This window comes from Oryza brachyantha, chromosome 8 (genome assembly GCF_000231095.2).
Source record: "Oryza brachyantha chromosome 8, ObraRS2, whole genome shotgun sequence".
Lineage (NCBI taxonomy): Eukaryota > Viridiplantae > Streptophyta > Magnoliopsida > Poales > Poaceae > Oryza > Oryza brachyantha.
The window spans coordinates 11,797,070-11,822,783 of record NC_023170.2 but is presented as its reverse complement, the minus strand read 5'-3'; the positions used below and the strand labels follow the sequence as shown (position 1 = coordinate 11,822,783).

The 25,714-nt window shown below is 42.7% G+C and overlaps 2 protein-coding genes, 1 non-coding gene and 1 pseudogene across 3 annotated transcripts; 2 read left to right on the top strand and 2 right to left on the bottom strand.

Moving 5' to 3' along the window:
• Positions 1–621: 621 nt before the first annotated feature.
• On the bottom strand, positions 622–2,870 carry LOC102716803 (annotated as a pseudogene).
• A 5,510-nt stretch (positions 2,871–8,380) lies between these two features.
• LOC102716524 lies at positions 8,381–10,027 on the top strand. The gene is made up of 2 exons (XM_040527116.1): positions 8,381–8,730; positions 9,059–10,027. Exons 1-2 carry the CDS (start codon positions 8,381–8,383, stop codon positions 9,930–9,932), a joined length of 1,224 nt encoding a protein of 407 aa, XP_040383050.1. The 3' UTR covers positions 9,933–10,027.
• LOC121055239 lies at positions 9,533–9,661 on the top strand. The gene has a single exon (XR_005812387.1). It is a non-coding gene; the product is annotated as a small nucleolar RNA Z206 (small nucleolar RNA).
• A 6,338-nt stretch (positions 10,028–16,365) lies between the features above and the next one.
• Positions 16,366–19,145, bottom strand: LOC102716241 (cell division control protein 48 homolog E-like). Its single transcript, XM_015840311.2, has 2 exons — positions 18,661–19,145; positions 16,366–18,569 (listed from the first exon to the last, which is right to left on the bottom strand). Exons 1-2 carry the CDS (start codon positions 19,061–19,063, stop codon positions 16,576–16,578), a joined length of 2,397 nt encoding a protein of 798 aa, XP_015695797.2. The 5' UTR covers positions 19,064–19,145; the 3' UTR covers positions 16,366–16,575.
• Positions 19,146–25,714: the final 6,569 nt, after the last annotated feature.

Below are 25,714 nucleotides of genomic sequence, written 5' to 3'. Positions count from 1 at the left end.
TGTGTAATGTACTTGTTGTAAGTACTTCTGCGGTTCTGCCAGATATAAACTAAACATGGGGAAGTATTTTTCATCATGGATATCCGCTCGTTTTTTTTCATGTCAACTAAATAGCTATTAATATTTTAAATTTTTTTATTAATATGAGATATATCACTCCACGTATATATAGGTTTAAAAACTTATAATACAAGTTGTAACAAAAGTAACAAATATAAATGTGAATATGTGTATACTAATTCTATTTAATTTGTTCTTTATACAACCAAAATCGAATTTAAATTTGTGGAGTGATATATATCATATTAAATCATCTTATTAACTTTTTTTTGACTGTTTTATGTGACATGCATTATCTCTGTTTCATAATATAATATAAGATGTTTGACTTTTTGGTTGTAACATTTGATCGTTCGTCTTATTCAAAAATTTAGTACAAATATAAAAAATGACAAACCGTGCTTAAAGTTCTTTTGATGATAAAGTAAATCACAAGCAAAATAAATGATATTTCTATAATTTTTTTGAATAAGACAAATGATCAAACATTGCATGCAAAAAAAATCAAATATCTTATATTATGAAACGGAGCGAGTAATAAAGAAGGTTAATTGAGGCGTCCAAGCAGGGTCAAATATATTCATGTTGTAGGAGAACTACTAAGCAGTTTATTCGTTAATAATGAAGCAATCAACCAAAGTAAAGAACAATATCTAAGGTGACACAATATACAAGTACGCACCTATATATACCGATATACAAACAATTGAAAGATCTCGACGTAGTACTAACGCTCGTTGACTAGCTGATCTTGTTGACGTGGAAAAAGTCAAACGCCACCGCCACGCTGCCGTCCATCCTCCTCACCGCGAACCTCTCCACCAGCACCGATCTGCTGCCGACGCCGGCGCCGGCAATCCTCTTCCTGACGGAACCATCTTCGTCGGCCACCCACCCGCCTTTCTGCTCCTCCCACACCATCCTCTCCCACAGGCTCGCGTGCACGGCCACCCTCTGCCCCGGGGGCCACGTCGCCGCGCTGAACCGCAGGTAGCCGTCGCCTCCGGTGCGCGCGCTCGCCGCCACCGCTTCTTCTTCCACCTCGACGCTCCCGCCGACGAGCGCCCTCTTGGTCGCCGCCGGCGGCGCGCCGCCCATGGCTTCCCAGCGTTGCTCTAGGACGATCTCGTAGAACGTGGCCTTGTCCATCTGCGTCTTAGGGGGGACGCCGTCTTCCATGATGAGGAAGAACGGGGTGTACCACCTCCCGACGGCCACCGTCGCTGCCGTCGCCGTCGGGGTGGTCGCGGCCGCATGGCCATGGGCATGGGACAGTGAGCGCGCGAGCGGAGCAGATCGTTGAGCCCCATGCAGCGTCTCGCCGAGGTCGAAGTACGCGGTCCATGTTAGCTTTGGCCCAAAAAAATGATGAACACGCATGCGAGAGAGAAATTGGAATGGACACACAAATGACAGATTTCCGGCGACGAACACCGGCGACGACACACGTCTTGCAGATAGCTAAAGCAAAATATATAGAAATGGATACACTTATGACGACAAACGTCTTTTTCTACTGCTTGTTCACTCGTACATAGCTTAGTACATCACATGGCTTTATAGCCTAGTAGACACACCACTACGTACGCGCACGTAGCACGCACGACTAACTACTGCATGTACTGCCCCACTAATTAACTACTTCATGCACAAGCTAACAACTAACTAATGCGTGCATGGCTGCCGCTAACTACTGCAAGCACTAGCTAATGGCCATAGACTAACTCATGCAACACATGCATGCACTGACCACTACTCTAGTCTAACTAATTAGCTAACTAATTGATGCATGGAAGCACCCCTAACGGGAAAGTACTCTAAACCCGTATGGGATATCCCCTCGTCTATTGCATGCTATCTAAATAGTAATAAAAAAATTTAAAAAAAATATGAAGATATATTAATATAAGATATATCATTACACAAACATGCAATTTCAAATATGACTTCTACAATCCATAACAAAAATAACAAATTAAACTCTGAATAGTATATATACATATACTCACGGTCATATTTGTTATTTTTGTTATGGATTATAAAAGTCATATTTGAACTTGCATGTTTTTGCATGTTTGTATAGTGATATATCTTATATTAATTTATTTTTATAATTTTTTTAAAATTTTTTGATGACTATTTAGATAGCATGCAATAAAATCTCCCGAGGGTTTAAAATCCACTCCCACCACTAACCGTGAACAATTCATTGTGAACACATCCCATTTTTAGCTACTATGTACATGCATGCTTGCTTAGCACACGTCCAACACATGGCATGGCTCAAGCTAATTAGCTAATTCAACACAGGAATCCTAAACAACAAGACTAGTGCTAACAGTCCAGCGCTTGCTCCGGTAAATCATGTAGGGGTGGCCGTCGGCGGCGACGGACCTCGCCTTGAAGCCGCCCTTGTGCGGCACGACTTCCATCTACTGGTACACGTCGGCGGGGTCGAACGGCCGAGGCTTGGCGTCGTCACGGACGCACCGCTAGAAGCAGCCCGAGCACGCGCGCACGAGGCCACGGTGGTTGCCCGCGGCGAGGACGGCGTAGTACCGGTTCTGGGAGAGCGGCACGCCGGGGACGGGCACGAACACGACTTCGTCGGCGTACGCCTCGGCGTACTCGCCGAGCTCCGGGTCCACGACCTTGATGACACGGTTCTGCGGGAAGGGGAGCCCGCGCACGCCCCAGCACCGCGTCACGTCGGCGACATCGTCGTCGTCGCTCTTCACGGCGAGGTAGCGGTAGAGCTCGGAATTGGACCGTGCTTTCGTGGGCTGGCCTAAGGCATGGCGGTCTAACATGACAGAAAGCACGGTACGGCCCAACACAAATTGGGTCGGGCCGGCATGGTATGACCACGGGCTGGGTTTAGGCCTAGAACACAAGCACATTGGGTGGCACGGCGCGATCATTGGGTCGGTATGGTCCAAAAGAGGCACGAAACATTCATGTCTGGCCGATTTTCTTCTTGGACCGTGCTTTTGTAATAGGTTGATTTTATTTCTAGGCTATTAGTCATGTTAATGTCATATTTATGTGCAACTCAGCATGTCTGTCTCACGGACATTGTCACGTGCTCACATGGACGTGACCACTTTGTCGATCGGACGATTCCTCTAGTTCGGTGCTTCAACACGACACGATATTAGTGGATCAATGACTTTAACGTATGGACCACCGTAATATCACACGGTAATACGACAACAAAATAGACAACCTATACTAGGCCGTGCTTAGGCCGGTATGACCCAACCGACACAATATGCTTTTGGGCTGTGCTTGGACCGTGACATTACCCTCACGTGCCGACATGGCACGGCACGGTGAGCAAGTCGGGCCGAGCCGGGCCAGGCCATTTCTTACCTAACTAATTTTGGCACGAAGCATGATGGACGGGCCGTGGCTAGCACAGCACGGCCCAAATCCCACCTCCGTAGCTGGACCTGCGCCGCGAAGCCCGAGAGCGGCTTGGTCCCGTACATTTCTACGTACGTAGGTCGGGCGACACCAAAGTAACAGTTTCGATCCTTTTCTGAGATATATGCAACGTACGGTCTATATACTCCGTATGTAATATGTGCAGCGCATGTATAGGTCGTATTTATAATCGGCCGGTAAGAAGCTATGGAGTGCTACCTTCTTACTTAAATATTTGACGTCGTGATTTTTTATATATATTTAACTACTATTTGTCTTATTTATTTTTTTAAAATATGTAAAACTATATATGTGCATAAAAGTATATTTAACAATAAATATAATGATGTCTTTGGTTCGACTACTTGTTGGAGCGAATTTTTCAGGATTCTAATGGCTTTAAGTGTTCAGTGAGAGACGACGTGCCCATCGACATCGAGGCGCCCGTGGCGACTTCATGGTTCTCTAGAATTTGTGGGCCAGTCTTGGGAGGTGCTCATATGTAGGGGGTTTGCATGCGTACGTTCTTAGAGGAGAGTGTGCGTGCGTTGTGAGCGTCTGCATTGTACTGTGTTCTCATTCAAAAAAATAATAAATACAATAAAATAAAAATAATTAATAATTATGTAAATTCTTTGAATAAGATGAAGAATCAAACATATCTAAAAAAATCAACGGCGTCAAACATTTAGGGATGGATGGGAGTAGTTCCTAAAATCTGAAAAAAATTGAGATTTTTAGCTTATGTTTCTATTTTACAACTCCAAATTTTTGGAAGCCAAGTGTTGTATCTCATGATGCCATGCGTTGGAATGTGGTCATTTCCACGATTTTTGCTACTGTGATCTAAGAGAAACGTCAATATGGTGATTTTTCAGGGAATTAACGTGTTATTCTGAGAAACGTCAATATGGTGATTTTTTATGGGAGTTAACCTGTTCTTCTAGGAGAAACGTCAATATGGTGATTTTTCATGGGAATTACGTACCGTGTCCTTCTGCAGTTCTACTTTCACTAGCAAAGAGAACATTATAACTTTATGAGGATTCAAAACAAGTTCAAGTTTGAAAAGCGGCATGGTAACAATCGGATGTTCCACCCTATTTTTTCGTTTATATTTATACTTATATGCCAAAATTTAAATTTTTATATAAAATTTGGAGTTGATTTTATTTTTTTAACCAAAGTTTATTTTTTAATCGCTAAGAAGACATGTATAAACAGTTTATCATAAATTATTTTTTATTTATAAATATATCGTTTTCACCCCTTTCTGTGCAGTTCAATTATTCCAAGTCGTCGGGCGGCAGAATTGTACAAACACAGACGCGTTCATTCAATTGAGGCACATCGAAGTTCTTTTGATGCAAGCAATTGACGTTGATTTCAGAGTCAAGCTATTCTGGCATCAGCTGTATATCACACGTTATATTTGGATTTATATGCCGATTAACCTGACAATCATTGTCATCTCCTTAGGGTCTTCTACTGAATAGAGAAACAGTTTTACAATAACTATTTAAGGTTGCAAACAAATAATATATGAACTTTTATAAAGTCAAAAATATATTTAACATAGTTTTAGAAAATAAAGATGTTGTGAAATATCACATCGTCCAAAAGTTTAGAAAGTGCATGTATTAATCCATTCATTTTAAAAAAGAATATGGCATGATATACTCCTTGATTGGCATATTTATTATGTACTCTGTACTAGAGCACAAATCTATTCATTATTCATTACTGGAAGCTCGCAGGGAACTTCATCGCTACGACTATTCACCTACGGACAGATTGACAAATACTTCAATATCAAAGATGCATGACTGGTCCAATAAATGACTCCAGGGCTTCGATCGTTTCGCTGTCGTAAATAACGCAAAAACTTTTCGCAAAAACATCATATCGAATCTTTGAACACCTAAATGAAGTATTAAATATAAATTAACATTAAAACTAATGAACATTAAAACTAATTACACAGCTATGCGGGAAATCGTGAGACGAATCTTTTAAGCCTAATTGATTAGTCATAAGTGCTACAGTAACCAACATGTACTAATGGCAGATTAATTAGACTCAAAAGATTCGTCTCGCGGTTTCCACAGGAAATCTGAAATTTGTTTTGTAATTAAAGTACGTTTAATACTTCAAATGAGTGTCAAAAACTTGATTTGATGTTTTTACAAAAACTTTTTGCAAAATAAACAAGCTGTTAGAGATATGATCCGAATTATAATCTGTAATGTATTTGGATTATATTACTAGTTTTCTACTAACTGTTTTCTACCTAGAGTAGGAGTAGGATTAGTTTACTAATAGGATTCTGTCAGCATTTTTCTATTAGGACTCCTTGATTTCTCCTTATATATATCTCTTGTAAGCTACACGGGAAGGGTGCGACGGCCCGATGTATTCCCCTGTTATTATAATCATCATCTCATAGTGGATATTGCCGGTTGGCGTCCGTGGTTTTTTCCCGCAAGGGTTTTCACGTGAAATCTGCTTTCTCGGTTATCCGTCTATTTTTCTAACAAGTGGTATCAGAGCCGGAGATTCGATCTATCTTGCGGTGGCGTTCGTCGTTGCATGTCTTTTGCCAGCGGCCGTGTTTGTCCTCCCCGTCCCTGCAACCGGCGCACGCACAGCAGCATTGCATTTGTTCTATGACTTTCGTCGACGACGTTCTCAGCCTCGCCCAGCCGCTTTCTGTCCTTGGCCATTGCATACATGCACTCCATAGCAAAGCGTGCTGTAGCAACATCGTTGGATTTTTTCCTGGTTGTGGCAAGGTGTGGCTGCATGTGCTTGTGTCACGTCAAGGTCAAGATCAGGATCAATTGGTGAAGATCAATATTCCATTGATTTCTTTTCTACCCGCACCAAGTCTATCAGAATTTTTCTCTCATTCTTGAGATCTACCATATATTTTTTGATCTGCAATTTTTCTCGAAGTCTTTCACCAAATTAGACATTGAGAAGTTTGATGGCAAGATCAGTTTCAGCATATGGCAGGTTCTTATGAGAGTTTTCTTGTGCAAGCTGGTGTTTGGAAGAGAAAACCAATTCACCGAGGAGATTTTGGTTGTTCCCATTTATCACTTTGATCAAATTTATCAAGAGATTTCAATACTTCGTTTCGCTATTCTGTTGGGTTCCCCTAATTTATACCAACAACTTTAGGATTTGATCCTATGGCGAGTTTTGAAGTATTACTCAGTGCTCTTGTTTTGATCACGTGATTTTAGAGGAACTGCTATGAGCACATGACCAATTTTTCATGAGGTTTATCAGGAGATTCAAGTACTTCGTTTTGGTTTGCATCTCTGTTGGTTTTACCAATTTATACCAGCAGGTTTAGAGGTTTATTTCCATTGCGAGTTTGAAGTATGGCTCACTGCTCCTATTCAAAACAAGCGAGACTCTCATTGTCCTCAAAGTTTGGTTCGTGCTTACTATAGTTCAAAAGACTATTTGCCGCAAGGTGATTTTATCTATATGAGGTTTCTGGTGATTTTAATTTTTATGCTACAAGGGAATTCGTCAGGTGGAGATTGTTAGAGATATGATCCGAATTATTGTCTGTAATGTATTTGGATTATATTACTAGTTTCCTACTAGGTTTCTCCTAACCGTTTCCTACTTAGAGTAGAAGTAGGATTAGTTTCCTAATAGGATTCTGTCAGCCTTTTTCTATTAGGACTTCTTGATTTCCCCTTATATATATCCCTTGTAAGCTGCATGGGAAGAGTGCGATGGTTCGGTGTATTCCTCTGCTATTGTAATTATCATCTCATAGTGGATATTGCCAGTTGGCGCCCGTGGTTTTTTCCCGCAAGGGTTTCCACGCTAAATCTGCTTTCTCGGTTATCCATCTATTTCCCTAACACAAGCCCTAATCTAAATTTTAAAGTTTTATTTTGAGCTTGATTTTCTGTATTTTTTATCATGATTTATTTTACTACTTTTATTTTTTAAGTCGTTATTGATAGATATATAAAAATTTTACACGTAAGTTATTTTTCATTTGTAAAAATATGGTTTTGCCTTTTCTCCCCTAAAAAGTGAAATAATGGTAGCCTAGCTAACCCAGGACAGTCACAAGACAGCAAGACCTAGGTTACTTAATTACAGGTTTTACTCCGTCTGTCCGTATTTTTTTTAGCACAAACTAAAGTTGAGGTAAATTACTTTGGATACCCTAGTGGTTTAGTTAATTGGGAAAGAATATAAGTAACTGCCAAGATCGATGTAATCAGATGTGCGAAAGTAGTATTATAATTACTTATATTTATAGATAAATTTAAAAAGATAATGATACTCCATCAGTTCTAGTATTCGTATGATTCAAAATTTATATCATAGTATAAGTAATTTTAGGGTACTCATATCTATGCACGAAAATTCATACATTTACAACCAATGGTGTGATTGAGGGAGAATATAAGCAATTCACAATTGAAATTTTGATCACTATATTGACTAAAATATGTATTTTCCTTTACCTTAGTTTTTGCTAAATGATCTAAAAGTCTTTATATGTTAAGACAGAGGCAATAGTTATATTGGGGAGGGAGATATGGAGATGGACATCCACAGTTAAATTCGTTGTTTCGTTATAATTTATAAATTAAATTCGAACTTTAACTTGTAGAGAATATGCTTGTAGAGTAATATATATTTCAATATTAATATGTTTTCATAACACTTTTAACGATACTTTAGCGAGTAATGAAAATACTTTTCCACGAAAAAAGTACCTCTAAATTCCCTATAAATAAAGCACAATGCTAACTGATCAACAAGCAAAGCACACCAAGCCTTCAACTTTTGAAGCGAGCAGCCAGCAGCAACAAGTGTGAGTTTGAGGCAACAGGAGCGGCCGAGGACCGAGATGTACGTCACGAGGCCGATCTCGCGGTACGAGAACAACCCGCAGGCGGCGGCGGAGCCGCCGCCGGAGGGGCCGGGCTCCGGGATCCTCGTGGTGGAGGGCGACGAGGCCGTGGAGCGCGCGGCCAACTGCTGGGGCCTGTGCAGGGACTCCGAGGTGCGCGGCCTCCCTCTCGCTCAGAGTCGGATGGCCAAGGTGGAGCGCACGACGGAGTACCTCATCGCCGGCGACGACGACATCAGCTCGGAGGCCTTTGTCGAGAGCGACGACGTCGTGTTCGTCCCCGTCATCGGCCTGCCCCTCTCGTCCAACCGCTACTACGTCGTCCGCGCTGAGGGCAAACACATCGGGTAATTAGCTTAATTAGCAACTCAACGATTAATTAGGCCCTATTTTTTTAAGATAGGGATTAGTAAGCTGAATTATTATAAGTTAAAGTAGAAACAAATAACTAAAACGAGTAATTATTTAAAGTATATGAGTTAGCCTGTCTAAAACCACCCAATAATCTAAAAAAAATACATTTAGATGAGATGATTAGATTATAGTAATAATAATCTGCTATAATAATCCATCTGTTTATTTTAGCTTACTTCTAAGTCAAATTATAATAATCCTGAATCAAACATGCCTTAATCTCTAGCTGCTTGATTGTTCAATATGGATGTCTCCGTGCAGGATGGTGTCGGCGTGCTCCAAGGAGGAGGACAAGACGACCTTCTGTTTCTACTCCCGCCCGAAGGACGTGCCGGCGAGGCCGTTCGACCACGGCGACGTGTACCAGCAGGTGGAGCTGGTGCAGCTGAAGGGCGGGAAGGGGTTCAGGGCGGAGGCGGTGGCGGCGGACGGCATCCCGCCGAAATACCTGCGGAGGAAGGGCTGGACGATCCGCACCTCGTCGTCGACGAGGTACGACAACCTCACCGACTCGGCGCGGGGCGTGGACTGGCCGCTCCGCCGCCGGATGCCCGACCTCAGCGGCTTCGGCGCCGGCGCGAAGAGCTCGCCGCCCGTCGTCGTCGGCAGGTGGTACTGCCCGTTCATGTTTGTCAGGGACGGGAGGCGGCTCAAGGACCAGGTCCGGCGGTGCATGTTCTACGAGATGACGCTCGAGCAGAGCTGGGAGGAGATATACAGCCGTGACAACGTGCACCAGCAGGCGGCGGCGGTGACGGTGAGCGCGACGGTGCGCCGGTCGACGGCGCTGCTGGGCGGCGCCGACGCGGTGCAAGGAGGAGGGCCCCAAGCTGTCGACGGCGTGCTGTGGTTCCGGCCAGCTTCGTCGAGGTCGGCATCCGCAGAGCTGGGGCTGGACATGGTGTTGTGGGAGAGGATGAAGTGGGAGCTGGAGAAAGGAGGGTGGGTCGCCGCCGCCGGCGATGGCGAGACGAAGAGGATCGAGAGGGTGGAGAGACGTGGCGGGCGGGACAGATGGGACAGGTTCAGCTGCTACCTGCTGGTGGAGAGGTTCGTGCTCAGGAGAACGGATGGAAGCGTGGCGCTTACCTACGATTTCAGACATACTGACAAGATTAGAACACTGTGGTCATGATATATCTAAATAGTTTTCGCCACTGGTTTTGGATATTTACTCGTTTCTTCTTTGATATATCTAAATAGTTACTAAAATAATTTAAAAATGATAATATAGACGGATATATATATATATATATATATATATATATATATTACAACGTGTAAGTTTAAATTCGATTTCTACGAGTTCTAATAGAAATAATTTATTTAACTTTGAATATGCACTTATTGGTTACAATTTAATTTGTTTTTTATAAACTGTAAAAGTCAAATTTGAACTTATAAAATGATATATCTTATATTAATTCATCTTATCAATTTTTTTAATTTTCTTTGATAACCATTTAGGTGATATGCAAGAAAATAATCGATATCTTTCCGAATGATGAAAAATCAGAAAATAGTTGTGCTTGAAGAGTTTGTTTTTCTATGCCGAATGTCGTTCAACTATTTGTTGATTAATCCTTTTTAAATGTGGGTATTTCGTAATGTATCACGTTGATTAGATTTTGTTGTAAAAAATATATTTTTGCATTACTTAAGTAGTACTCTCTTTAGTTTGATAATTCTTGTTGTTTTGGACAATGATATAGTTTTGTAAATCTATCTTTGACTGTGTTTTTTAATTAAAATATATACATAAACAAATAAATATTTACTTTTACTAAACCACTCTTTGTGAAAAGATATTTTAAAAGTTATTAGTAATTAAAGTTTTAAAAGTTAAACACACTCTTGTCCGAACTAATAATAATTAGGCAAAATTTGGGGCGTCGAAAAAACACGTAATTAGCCGGTGGACATCGTAAGATCACGAATTTGTTACAGGACACCAAAAAATATGGTATGGTAATTAGCCGGTAGACACTTTGGTCATTATTTTATTAGTTTTGGAGGCAAGATTTTTAAAAATGACAAGGTTGCCCTCAGTGGCCAACCCGTTATGCCGACTGGGTTCGGTCGAACCAAACCCAGTCGGTCTCGGCGCCGCACCACACCCGAACCCTAGCCTACAGAACAACTGAGCAGGTGGCGGTGACGGTAACCCAGCTATGGTGAGGGCTGCAGCGACCAGGCCACCGAGGGCAATCTCGTCATTCTTAAAATTTTTGACTTTGAAATTAATAAAATAATGGCCGGAGTGTCTACTAGCTAATTATCATATTTTTTATGCCCTGCAACAAATTCGTAATCTTACAGTGTCCACCAGCTAATTACACATTTTTTCGATACCCTATAGCAAGTTTTGCCTAATAATTATGGAACCGGAGGAAATACTATCTTTTAATCTAATATTTAATAGCTAGCTCTTAGCATCTCAACTAAATTTTATGCTGCCTCCTACTACTTCTCAAATAACGGAATATAAAGCATGGGCTTGTCTTTTGCCGGTAGAAAATGCAGTGTGGAATGTAAGACAGAAAATAAACTAAGCAAGCAATAAGGGCATCTTCAATGGTACAATCCAATCCATTGTGAGGCTCTATCTTAAGCCACGTCAGTAACAAGAGTCTATTTTAAAATGATACGTCCAAAATTAGAGTCAGGTGTGGTTTCTTCATTAATGCAATAAAATATTTTTATTACGCTAGTTTCCTTTATATATATTCTTATGCAAGAAAGTTTCCTTTAATAAATGCTAAGAGTCGACTCTAAGCCGTTGTCATGTATGACAATAGCTTTTCTCTCTTCTTCTCTCTTTTCTCCGTGTCACCAAATTTACTTACGTGACGATTGAGAGAGTCGGCTAATAAACATCTTTGTACGTGCTCTACTAGTTTTTGGGTAAAACTCCCTGTTTCTAGCGGTTTTAAATGCCAAAGATGAAAATAGAGTACTTCATATGAAACAAAAACTCTAAATTAAGCTTGGAAATTTAAATGTTTTGTTACTGGTTATAAGCCAACAAATACATGATAAGATCAGAAATGATACTCCCTCTGTTTTTTTATTATTTAACGCCGTTGACGTTTAAGTTTTGACCATTTATCTTGTTTAAAAAATTATAATTATAATTTATAATTATTTTGTTATGATTTAGTTTATTACTTAAAAAACTTTAATCATAAGTTATTATTTTACATATGTGGACAATTTATTTAATAAAACGAACCATTGAACATAAAAAACATAAATGCGTTAAATAAAAAGTGTCAAATAAAAAAACACTAGTGGGAGTATAAGTATGACCTCGTATCCGACTCGCATGTACGACCAGGGCCACGATGATAGCCTGGCATTTTAGATGGCTCATGTCGTGATGAAGCCAACTGGCAAGCGGCCATATTAACCTCTTGTTAGAGATGCTTTAACAAAGTCGGATGATAGTCAGACAACAGCATTGTACGTATAACAACTCTCTTGATATGAGATGAATGCTGAAACTGCATGAAAAGGATATTACCATGGATAATCTCTTTCTAAGAGCAAGTTCAATAGTATAGCCAACTGCTGGCTGCTCTATAGCCAACTTAATAGTCAATCCATATAATAGTTATAGTTATCTATAAAAATATATTATATAATTAATATCCAGTCCCATCTATCATACACATATATGTCTTGGAGTCCGTGCTATAGCCCGCTGCTCTTCTCTCTTCTCTCTTGTTTCTTTAAAATATACTTATAGCTGGCTTATAGTCTGCTATCGTAACTGCTCTAAGCTAAACTATAAACCAGCAAATCAAATGTTGAGTTTTGACAGGCTTCTATCCACTTCTTGTTATTTTTTTCTTTTTGCTCAGTTGATTATCCAAAGTTACATTTATCATTAAATGTACAGATGTGTGATACTTCCTCCGTTCATTTTTTAAAAATATAACTATTTATAGAAATTAAATTTTATATCATAGTATAAATATTTATGCACTGATTATCGTGATTTTAATCATTTCAATGATTAACATATGCTTAAAAAGAGAACCTAATCAATTTAAAGTTTAATAACTAACCACTAAAGTGAATAAAAGAGAATCTTTTAACATATCTTTTAGTATATGCTAAACAATTTAGAAATACTCATATTTTAGAATAGAGGTAGTATTTGTGTGGCCTGACTTATCTTTCTTCTTCTTCTCTTTTGCAACATGAGATTTTCTTATTTCGCTCCTACTTAGTCAAACTTTAAATTTTTAACCTTGAATTTGAAGTTAATTTAGAATTTTTTTATTATATTTTATTTTAGCTTTTAGATCAATAAAATATATACATAAAGTTTTTTTATAAATTATTTTTATTTTTCAAGTATGTCGTCTGGCTTATTATTAGGTTAAAAAACCAAACGACGACTCCATGCCCTACCGCCAAGGCACCAACTGGTGGTAGGCAATGCAGTTGCCCAGCATGGTCCCAAATCCTTTCTTAGTGTCTACATTGAGCGCAGAGGTGTGGGGGGGGGGGGGGGGGGGGGTGGCAATTTTCAAGCGCTGTTATGTATGACTAGCCAGGCAAAGAATTTATATATTTTTCATTATCCAAAGTTTCCAGATTACTATATTGACTCCCTAAGGCTGCGTTTAGATAGAGGTTATTTATCCAATGCGGAAAAAGATAGTTATAGATTAGTACATGATTAATTAGTTATTAGTTATAAAAATATCAAATAGCTTAATCTGATTTTAAAAAGCAATTTTCCTATAGAATTTTTTTACAACACACATCGTTTATCAGTTTTAGAAGCGTCCACACGAAAAAACGAGGAAATCTGATGGAGGCAACAAGAACATGAAATTGTGCCTTACATGGATATGATGCTGAGTACTCACCATGGTTGGAGAGCTTCCACGTAATTTGGTCGGGTTCATTCTGATCCAGTTAGATGTATCGAGTCTCATTTCATAGTGTCATCGGGCTAGTTGGTTTGTCAGGTCAACTGTTAGGGCCGAGTACTTCCATTTCTCTTGGTCAGGTCTCCTATATATGCATGTCAACAGGTTGCAATGAAATATCAGTAGAAATTTTATATAATTGAGAAATTAGTTGGAGTTTCTAAAATTTTACACTAGAAATTAGATAGCCAATGCCTAAAGGTACCAGGTTTTATATAAAAATATAATACATAGCTCCTCATTCCTTCTCAGGATTGATAAAATTAGCACACGCGCGGCTCCGATGTTTTATCTGATGAGAAAACAAGTTTTTTATTACTAAGCAATAAGCATCGGCCAAATTGCGCTAGATGTCGAGGCAATGCTGCCAGTAGAATACTTTGATCAAACTCGAGTCTAGAATGCAATTTAACCGATCTATACATAGAGTGTTACATATAAGAGTTTTTTTTAACATTTTTAAAAATAACTTAAGGTGTCATATTTTCAGTGTAAAAATTTAGTATATTGAGTATCAGAATTTTGTACTAGAATTTTTTTTACCTCAAGATACTTCTTAAAAATGGTAAAAAGCCCTAAAATAAACTCCATCCATCCGTCGCATACGCACTTTAATTTAAAGTCCATAAGTTTTAACTACCAATTAGTCTAACAATATATATAGATTTAGTGATATTAATATAGTAACGTTGGATTCGTATTCAGATGTACTTGTATGTGCTGTTCGTTTCAGTATAAAAAATAGTAATATATTCCTCCGGTTTTCAGGTTTTAACACCATTGATTTTTTTAAACCAATTTTATTTAAAATTTATATACAAATATACAAAAGTATTAGTCACATTTAAAGTTCTTTTAATAAAAAATAAACCACATCAAAAATATTTTTTTAATAATTTTTTTAAAAAAATAGGACGAATGATAAAAATAAATTGGCGGTACTATTTTGATATAAGTGGGACAACAAAGGTAGGTACTGTGATTTACACATGGATCGATAATTAGATTATCATGTGAAACTGCACTTCAAATCTATGCAACATTAGATGCCATCACATTTGAATAAAACTCGCATTGATAAGTAACAAAATAAACACTAATGGAAAAACTAATTTCGTAACTCAACTAGAAACTACGAGATGAACTTATTAAGCCTAACTAATCCATCATCACTGTAGCACTTATGGTTAATTATGGACTAATTAGGCTCAAAAATTTATCTCGTGATTTCCATGCAAAATGTGCAATTAATTTTTCTTTTCATTTATATTTAATACTCCATGCATGTGTCTAAAGATTCAATGTGAAGTTTTTGGGCAAAATTTTTTGCCAACTAAACAGACCCTCAGATATATCAAGTCTCATTTCATAATGTCATCAGGCTAGTTGGTTTTTCAGGTCAACTGTTAGGCCCGAGTACTTCCATTTCTTCTTGGCCAGGTCTCCTATGCGTGTCAATAGGTTGCAATGAAATATTAGTAGAAATTTTATGATAGTTGAGAAATTACCTAGAGTTTCTAAAAATTTATGTTAAAAATTATAATCATGTTGAGGTAGCTAATGCCTAATGGTACCAAGTTTTATATAAAAATATAATATATAGCTCCTCGTGCCTTATCAAGAATGATAAAATTAATTAGCACACGGCTCCCATGTTTTATCTGACAAGAAAACATGTTTTTTTTTATTACTAAGCAATAAGCATTGGCCGAATTGCCCTAGATGTCGAGGCAATGCTGCCAGTAGAATACTTTGATCACACTCGAGTCTAGAATGCAATTTAACCGATCTATACATATAATGTTACAAATAAGAGTTTTGTTAACATTCTTGAAAAATACCTTAAGCTACCCTATTTTTCAGTGTACCAGGATTTGCACTAAAATTTATTTTTATATCTCAAGATACTTCTCAACAACGGTAAAAACTGGTACAAATAAACTTCATCCATCCATCGCATACACAGTTTAATTTAAAGTTCATAAATTTAAAGTGACAATTAGTCCAACAATATATATAGGTTTAGTGATATCAATATAGTACTCCCCATCCCTAAATATTTGACACCGTTGATTTTTCTGACACATGTTTGATCATTCGTTTTATTTAGTTTTTATAAAATATGTAAAACTATATATATATATGCATAAAACTATATTTAAAAATAAATGAAATAAAAATAATTAATAATTATGTAATTTTTTTTGAATAAAACGAATAGTCAAACATGTATAAAAAATCAACGTGAAATATTTAGGGATGGAGGGAGTAACTTGGACTAGTATTAGGATGCACTTGTATGTCCTGTTGGTTTCAGTATAAAAAATAGTAACACCATTGATTTTTTTAACCAATTTTATTTAAAATTTATATACAAATATACAAAAGTATTAGTCACATTTAAAGTTCATTTAATAAAAAACAAACCATGCCAAAATAAATAATTTTTTTATAATTTTTTTAAAATGAAAATAAGACTAATGATAAAAAGAAATCAAAGATACTATTTTAATAAAAATAATTTTACCATCCTTACGAACTTACGAAGATACCACATAAAATTTGATACCTCTTGATATATTAAATATTAGAAGGTATATTTTACATAGAAAACAGTGGAACCTCGTGATATCTGAAGGATGGGAAAATGCTCTTTTAATTAAGGGGAACGACAGAGGTAGGCACTATGATTTACACATGGATCAACAATTAGATTATCATGTGAAATCACTTCAAATCTATGCAACAGTAGATGCCATTACATTTGAAGAGAACTCCAATTGATAAGTAACTAAATTGACACTAAAAGCTACTACTGGAGAGACCTAACAGCTAACCGTACAGCATGTCCTCGTCGTCCATGGAGGACGAAGAGTCCGTAGAGCCGTCGGCATCCTCCACCATCACTGCCTTCAGCTCTCCCACTGGCGCCTGCGCCTCCTCCTCCTCCTCCTCGGAGAGGGAGACCCCGCCGCTGAACTTACGCTTAAAGAACTCGTATCTGATCAAGTCGATGTCGCTGACGCTCTTCCTCGCGTACTTCATGGCGCTCTTGAAGTGGTCCACTCTAAGCTCCGCGCCCTTCATGGCCAGTGCCTTCCCGACCACGGTGCTCTTCTCGACGACCTCGCGCACGGCGAGCTTGCACGCGCGCTGGCAGATCTCCTTGATATCGGCGCCGCTGAACCCGTCGGTGGATTCCGCCATCGCCGGCAGGTCGACGTGGCGGGACATGGGCGTGTTGCGGAGGCTCGCCCTGAAGATCTCCAGCCGCGACCGCGCGTCGGGGAGCGGGATGTAGATGAGCTGGTCGAGCCGGCCTGGGCGGAGCATCGCCGGGTCGATGATGTCTGGCCGGTTGGTGGCGCCGATGACGAACACCGTCTTCTTGCTGTTGATCCCATCCATCTCGGTGAGAATCATGTTCAGGACGCGGTCTGACGTGCCGCCAGCGTCGCCGACGTTGTTGCCGCGCTTGACGGCGATGGAGTCTAGCTCGTCGAAGAAGAGAATGCACGGCGCGGACTGCCGCGCCTTGTCGAACAGATTCCGGATGTTGGACTCGCTCTCGCCGAACCACATGGTGAGCAGCTCGGGCCCCTTGATGCTAATGAAGTTCGCCCTGCACTCCTTGGCGATGGCCTTGGCCATCATCGTCTTGCCGCACCCCGGCGGGCCGTAGAAGAGCACGCCGCGCGACGGCGACATGCCGAACATGTCGAACAACTCCGGGTGCTCCACCGGGTACTGCACCGTCTCCTGCAGCTCCTGCTTGACCTCGTCCAGGCCGCCGATGTCGTCCCACGACACCTTGGGCACCTCGACGATCCCCGTCTCGCGCAGGGCCGAAGGCTTTGTGACCTCCACGGCGAACCTGAGGTGGTCCATGCAGACGGTCAGGGAGTTGAGGATCTCCACGCTAATTGTGTCGTCTTCGATGTCCATCAGGTCGAGCTTCTCGCGGATGCACTGCATGGCCGCCTCCGAGCACAGCGAGGCAATGTCGGAGCCGACGAACCCGTGGGTGTCCTTGCCGACGCGCTCGAGGTCGACGTCGTCGGCCAGAGGCATGTTCTTCGTGTGTATGCGGAGGATCTCGAGGCGCCCGACCTCGTCGGGCACGCCGATGTCGAGCTCGCGGTCGAAGCGGCCGAAGCGGCGGAGCGCCGGGTCGAGGCTGTTGGGGCGGTTGGTGGCGCCGATGACGACGACCTGCCCGCGGGAACGGAGGCCGTCCATGAGGGTGAGCAGCTGCGACACGACGCGGCGCTCCACCTCGCCGTGCGCCTTCTCGCGGTTGGGCGCGATTGAGTCGACCTCGTCCAGGAATATGATCGACGGCGCATGCTCGTCCGCCTCGGCGAACACCTTCCGCAGGTTCGCCTCGCTCTCCCCGGCCACCCCCGCCATGATCTCCGGCCCGTTCACGACGATGAAGTGGGCGCCTGACTCGGCGGCGATGGCGCGCGCCAGAAGCGTCTTCCCCGTGCCCGGCGGGCCGTACAGCAGGATCCCTTTGGGCGGCCGCACGCCCAGCGTGGTGAACAGCTTCGGGTGGCGCAGCGGCAGCTCCACCATCTCCCGGATCTGCGCCAGCTGCTTGCAGACGCCGCCGACGTCCTCGTAGCCCGGCCCGTCGATCAGCTCGTCGTCCTCCCTCTTCACCGGGTTCTCGCTGTCGTAGAACACCTCCGTATCCCTCGCGACGATCACGCACTCGTCGGCCGGGTCCGTGTCCTCCACCCTGAACTCCACGGCGTGCATAAGCCCGCGCACCAAGAACCGGTCGCCCTTCTTCACCGGCCTCATCGCATCCTTGAAGTAAGCTGCATGCATGAGCATGGGAGATTAATTAGTATCAGATTATGCTTGATGACGAAGATGATTAGTGGACGATGGGTGGTGCAGTGTGCTTACGTCGGAGGTAGGGTTGGAAGAGGTCGCCGGAGATGCCCTTGACGGAGTCTTCGAAGGGGCGTACCAGCACTCGCCTGGCGTTGCCGACGTGGGGGCTGCGCTTGACGGCGACGAGGTCACCGAGGCGGACGTGGATGTTGCCGCGGACGCCGCGGCTGAGGCGGACGCGGCCGTCGGGGCACGACTCGTCGGCGTGGGCGTAGCAGACGGCCTCGCGGCGGCGCTTCCCGCGGAGGGTCACCAGGTCGCCCTGGAAGATGTCGAGCTCCGTCATGGTGACCTCGCTCAGCGCCACGCTCGAGTCGTCGACGGCCACCCCGCCCTCGGAGTCGTCGACCAACAGCCGGTTCGGCGCCTTCATCATCTTCCGCTCCAGGATCGCCGTCGAGTAGTCCATCGCCATCGACGAGAACCTGACCCGATCGAGTGCAACAAAAACTACCCTAAAACCTCTCTCGCGATTTCAGGCTAGCCTGCGTCGATGGATCCTCGATGATCTAGGGTACGTTTCGTGGTGCGGTCGCGGACGTTCGACATATATAGGGTAAGCCTGCATGCATCGCGGCTGCATATTTCCCTTCGAGTTCGATCCCCTAGTATGGGTCGTACTCGTACAAGTTAGATGGTACGGACGCGAACGGAACGGTGTCATACTCGTACACGTTAGATGGTGCCAATTAGGCCGTTCGGTTAGTAAATACTGCTCGCGCTCAAGTAATACCGAAAACGCTTTGTGGGTTATTTTTCTTTTTTTTCTTATTATGCGTCATACTCTTTTCTTGCGGGCCCACGTCGGCTCGCGCGTTAACTTTTTGTCTTATTTTGCGTCACGCTCTTTTCTTTCCGGCCCTGACTACACACGAAGCAATTTAATTTTATTTTTAAAAATCTAAGTACAAATACAAACTACAAAAATAGAAACGCAAAAGCGCTAGGAATTCGTTTCTACATGTTTCACTTGAATAGAACGTGAAATTCAGGCAAATAGCCCGATCTTTTCTTGCACCCAAAGCAGTTTAACTTTAGTTTTAGAAAAAATACAATTATCAATAAAAATAGAATTACCCGATATTTAGGTAGGATTGTCAAATTTCCCGTAGCCAGCCTGATCTTTTCTCATGGGAGTTTGACAACACACGACACAATTTTCTGGGGAACGCCGACGCACATAGCCATCTACTATACTAAATTAAGTAGATTGCTCTAAGAGTCCTCGTTCCATATAAATCGCAATAGCGCTAGGATTATGTTTCTATTTTTTTTAAAAAAAACAAGTAGAAGGTTAGCCTAAAAAGAATGTAAAATTCACAATGAATAAGACAAATGGTCAAACATTACAACCAAAAAAGTCAAACATCTTACATTATTATAAAACAGAGTAAGTATTTAATAAGGATTAATCAACAAATACTTGAACGACATTCGGCATAGAAAAACAAATACTTCAAGCACAACCATTTTCTCACGAGTAGACAGCTTTTCATCGTTCCGTTAGATATCAACTATTTCTTTGCATGTCACCTAAATAGTTATTAATTTTTGGAAAAAGTACGAATTACCGCCCTAAATTATCACAATTGGCCATATTACCCCTAAACCCAAAAATCAGATATCCTTTACTCTAAACTTTCAATACTAGACAAATTATCCCTCTCGACCCAATCCAAAGCGGTTTTGTCATACGTGGTGGCGTACATGTGGTAGTCCACTCAGTATTTTCTTTTTTAATGGTGGGGCCCACTTATCATAACCCCTCTCTCTCACCCTCTCCCTCCCTCCCGGAAGAACGGGGCGAGGGCTGTGGATGCTCGGTGCCGCGCGGGGACGGCTGGACGGCGGACGGGCGTGGGTGTGTGGACGGCGGGCGAAGGATGGCAACGATCGCGAAGCAGAGGACTCACCAACGAAGGACTCGCCAGCAGCGGCGGTGAAGCAGAAGACTCGCCCCTGGCGGCGGGCGCTCGGAGCCGCGCGAGGACTGCCGGACGGGGGGCGGGCGCAGGCGCGGGCGTGCGGACGGCGGGCGAAGGATGGCGGCGACGGTGAAGCGGGGGACTCGCCCGTTGCGGCGGGCACTCGGCGCAGCGCGGGGATGGCCGGACAGCGTGCGGGCGCGGGTGTGCGGACGGCGTGCGAAGGATGGCAGCGACGGCGAAGCGAAGTTCTCGCCGGCAGTGGCAGCGAAGCGGAGGACTCCCCCCCTCCCCGTGCCATTCCCGACGCGTCGTCGTCTGCCGCCCCCTACCCTCGCCCTCTTCCCCACGCACCGCCGCCTGCATGCGCTCGCCCTCATCCCCGCGCGCCGCCGTCCACCCCCTTCCTTGCGCGCTGCCTTCCATCGCCCTTATCCCCGCCTCTGCCCGCCCTCGCCCTCTGTCTGCCCCACGGTCGGCGCCGCCCTCTTCCCCGCGCCGCCGCCCTCGCTCCCGTCCGTTGACGCACCCGTGGGACTGCGGTGGCCGCCCTCGCTCCCGGCACCGCCCGCCATCTCCCTCTGCCGCCCCCGCCTTCGCTCGCCTGCCGTCGAGACTATGTGCCCTATATTTTTTTAAATTTTTTTGGTTGATTGGATTTTCATGTTAATGCCAGTGTATGTCAAGTATGATTAAAACCGCTTTGAAAGTGCTCAGGGGTAATTTGTCTGGTATGAATACTTGAAGGTGTAAAATATTCGGTTTTGTGGTTCAGGGGGTAATTTGGCCGACCACGATAGTTCGGGGGTAATTCGTACTTTTTCCTTAATTTTTTTTAAAAATTGACTAGATGAATTAATATAAGATATATCACTTCACAAGTTCAAATTTAACTTCTACAAGTTATATAAAAGAACAAATTAAACCCAAACCAGTACGTGCGCATTCAAAGTTAAATCAATTATTTTTTATTAGAACTTGTGAGAATCGTATATAAACTTATATATTATTTGTAAAGTAATATATATATACACATATATATATATATATCATAACCGTCTATCTTATCATTTTTTAATTTTTAAATAACTATTTAGATAACACAGAAAAATAGTAAATATAAAACGAGTGGTGAAAATAATTTCCCTGTCATGACCACAGTGTTCTAATTCTGAAATCGTGGGTAAGCGCCACGCTTCCATCCATTCTCCTGAGCACGAACATCTCCACCAGCAGGTAGCAGCCGAACCTGTCCCAGCTGTCCCGCCCGGCATGCCTCTCCACCCTCTCGATCCTCTTCATGTCAGCATCGCCATCGGCATCGCCACCGGCGGCGATGCCGAGTGTAAGTGGACCAGCCTGCGGGTCCACTTGTAGACCAATTAATTAAGTGGATAATCTATCAGATTACCCACTTAATTGGCCTATAAACGAGTTGGCGAATTGACCCACTTATATCCTTAGCGACGACCCACCCTCCTTTCTCTAACTCCCACTTCATCCTCTCCCACACCACTAGGGCTGAAATCTAGCTCGGCTCGGCTCGGTCTAGCTCATTAAAATAATGAGCTGGCTCGGCTCGGCTCGTTATCTTAACGAGCTAAAAACCCAGCTCGGCTCGACTCATTGGAAAGCACGAGCTGGCTTGTTAGGCTCGTAAGCTCGGGGCGATGACCGTCGGCGGAGAGACGCGAGGCGGTGGCCACGGCGGACCACGGCGGAGGAGCTCGGGGCAGCACCCGGCGAGGAAGCGGCGCGAGGCAGTGGCCGCGACGCAGGAGCTCGGGGCGGCAGCCGTCGGCGGAGTGACGTGAGGCAGCGGCCGCGGCGGAGGAGCTCGGGGCGGCGGCCATCGGTGGAGCGGCGTGTGGCGGTGGCCGGTGCGGAGTGGTGCGAGGCAGCGGCCATGGCGGAGGAGCTCAAGGCGGCATGAGGCGGCGGCCGGCCAGCGGAGTGGCACGAGGTAGCAGCCGTCGCCGGAAGTGCTCGAGGCGGGAGAACATCATGCTGATTGCTGCATTGCTGCTGTGCTGTATGCGTGATGCGGCGGCGGTTAGGGAGCAAGGACCATGCTGCTACTCTTTGAGGCTTTATTAGGGTTATTATTTTTTATTGGGCTATGGGCTATGGTTGGTGAGCCTCCATAATGGGATTGTGGCCTATGGCTAGGGGTGGGCTTTGGCTCATTAAGGCTCGCGAGACAGCTCGTTATCTCTAACGAGCTAAAATACTAGCTCGGTTTGTTAGAAAAATAAAACGAGCCGAGCCGAGCTTGTCATGAGTCGAACGAGCTTTCTGTCCGCCCATACACACCACATGTCCAGCTCCAGCTCTGCCGATGCCGACCTCGATGAGGCTGGCCGGAACCACAGCACCCCATCGACAGGTTGGGGCCCTCCTCCTTGCACCGCGTCCACAGCACCCCGTCCTGTCCTCCTCCTTGGAGCACGCAGACACCATCCTGCACGCACACAACATGGACGCACACGTGTTTTTGCTACGGAGAAATATGAATTATACATATACTAGTTAAAATTTTTTTAGAGATAAAAAAATAGAACCAATATACAATATTATTTTGAAACAAGTTGGTGGATGGTAGATTTACTATCACTACCATAATAGTATATATTTTTGGTAATTTAGACTCACTGCCTCGGTATAGTTTAAAATAATTATCTACTTTTATTATTTATTTCCACTAACTCAGATTACTAATCCCTATCTGAACAAATAGGGCCTAATTAATAGTTCAGTTGCTAATTAAGCTAATTACCCGATGTGTTTGCCCTCGGCGTAGACGACGTGGGGGCAGTTTGGATCATGGATTTTTTTAAGTTCTCGTCACATCGGATATTTGGATATTAATTAGAAATATTAAGTATATATTGATAACAAAACTAATTGCATAAATAAAGGCTATTTCATTAGATCAATTTTTAAAGCCTAATTAATTCACGATTAGTAAATATTTACTGTAGCATCACATTCGTTAATCATGGACTAATTAGGCTCAATAGATTTGTCTCGCGAAATAGTCGTGATGGATTTTATTAATAATCTATATTTAATATTTTTAATTAGTATTCAAACCTTCGATATGACGGGGACGATGGAAACAAAAAAAGAAAAAGGTCGTAGTAGCGGTTGGACGAAAGGGGCAGGCCGACGATGGGGACGAACACGACGGCGTCGCTCTTGACGAAGGCCTCCGAGCTGATGTCGCCATCGCCGGCGATGAGGTACTCCGTCGTGCGTTCCACCTTGGCCATCCGGCTCTGAGCGAGAGGGAGGCCGCGCACCTCGGAGTCCCTGCACAGGCCCCAGCTGTTGGCCGCACGCTCCACGGCCTCGTCGCCCTCCACCACGAGGATCCCGGAGCCCGGCCGCCTGCGGGTTGTTCTCATACCGCGAGATCGGCCTCGTGACGTACATGCGGTCCTTGGCCGCTCTTGTTGCCTCAAATTCGCACCTTGACCACTCACACTCGTCGCTGCTCACGGCTCACTGCTCGCTTCAAAAGTTGAAGGCTTGGTGTGCTTTATTTATAGAGAATTCAGAAGTATTTTCTCCGTGGAAAAGTACTTTCATTACTCGCTAAAGTATCGTGTTAAATGTATTAAAAAACATATTGATATTGAAATATATGTTACTCCGTGAACATATTCCCTACAAGTTAAAGTTTGAATTTTATAAATTGTAACAAAACAACAAATTTAACTGTGGATGTCCATCTCCATATCTCCCTCCCCGGTATAATTATTGCCTCTGTCTCAACATATAAAGACTTTTAGATTATTTAGCAAAAACTAAGGTAAAGGAAAAAAATATTTTGGTCAATTTAGTGATCAAAATTTCTATTATGAATTGCTTATGTTCTCTTATCTATATCTATATATCTATACTATTATAAAAAAGGGTAAAGATTCTACAAACTTTGTTATGTCGTGGGCCCATGCGGCGTGACGTCATCCAAGCACGCACGCTTTTTTCGCATGGATGCGCTTCCGTCCAACTAAAGTGGGGTCCAACTGAAAGTGGGGCCAGTTGTCGGCTTGGCAGGCCAGCTGCCTCCTGGTGGGCCAACTTGAGCTGCGGTTGGGCCTACTGGTTGCTTGATCGGCCCGTTACGTTGCGCCCCAGCTTGCTAGCTCAGCATCACGTAATGTACCCACGTATTCGAGCCAGACCATGCTTAATACCCCACTATCTATAAAACAATATCACATAAAATCTATAAAATGCCCAAAACGCTCAAAATCATATAGTTAAAATTTATAAAACATTACTATATGATTTTGTTATAGTCTTTTAAAAAATTTATAATTTTTATATACTATGATTCTGTGGTAGATCGCGCGATGCCCAACATGCGGAGAAGCCCAAAACGCATCATAATTTTTTCTTCCTTTCAATTTTTTAATTACGAGCGAATAGGAATATAGGATACATACGTTACATAGGTTTGTTTATATGCTGCCAATAGGGAGATGCAAAATTAGGCGGTGTCTGACTCTTTTTTTATAGACCTTTGTTTTAAATATATATGACTATAGACGTTATGATGTAGTAATAGAATAAACAACTATAAATAATATAATTGTATATCTCTATTATTTATATAAAAAGTATTGCATGTCTACTTGTTCGATCTAAGTGAGAATTTGAATTGACTATGTGAGCACCCCTTCCTCTCTGTTTCTTGGTTGGAAAATATATCCGGATTTGTATTTGTTGTTCCTATTCATAGAAACTTTTTGTTTTGTTCAGTTTTATGTGGTTTTGTAGGATTGTACTGCAAAGTCAATAGTGTCATTAATTAAAGTATGGAGTAATAATTAAGATATAGAATCCAATATTTGGAACAGCAGGGGCAAAAGATGGGACCTACTCAGTCTGTGTTCGTTTGCTTGGTTTAATAAGCCTGATTCTCTCGTTATTCGTACGCACACATCCCACAATGATAAATGGTGTATTTTTAGAGAAAATTTTCTATAGAAATCATATCAATCTATTTTAGAATTTTATAGATAATAATTAATTAATGACATGTTATTCAGCTGCTATATTTTTCTCACCAGTTACTTACCCCAACCAAGAACACAGCCTCACTCTAGCTTTTAGTTGGTTTTTAATAGATG

Excerpts from the sequence above, each read along its gene's own strand:
- LOC102716241 (XM_015840311.2), bottom strand. The coding sequence starts at position 19,063 with ATGGCGATGGACTACTCGACGGCGATCCTGGAGCGGAAGATGATGAAG. Across the intron at positions 18,570-18,660 it reads CTTCCAACCCTACCTCCGAC|CTTACTTCAAGGATGCGATG; the intron begins GTAAGCACACTG and ends TCATGCATGCAG.
- LOC102716524 (XM_040527116.1), top strand. The coding sequence starts at position 8,381 with ATGTACGTCACGAGGCCGATCTCGCGGTACGAGAACAACCCGCAGGCG. Across the intron at positions 8,731-9,058 it reads GCTGAGGGCAAACACATCGG|GATGGTGTCGGCGTGCTCCA; the intron begins GTAATTAGCTTA and ends GTCTCCGTGCAG.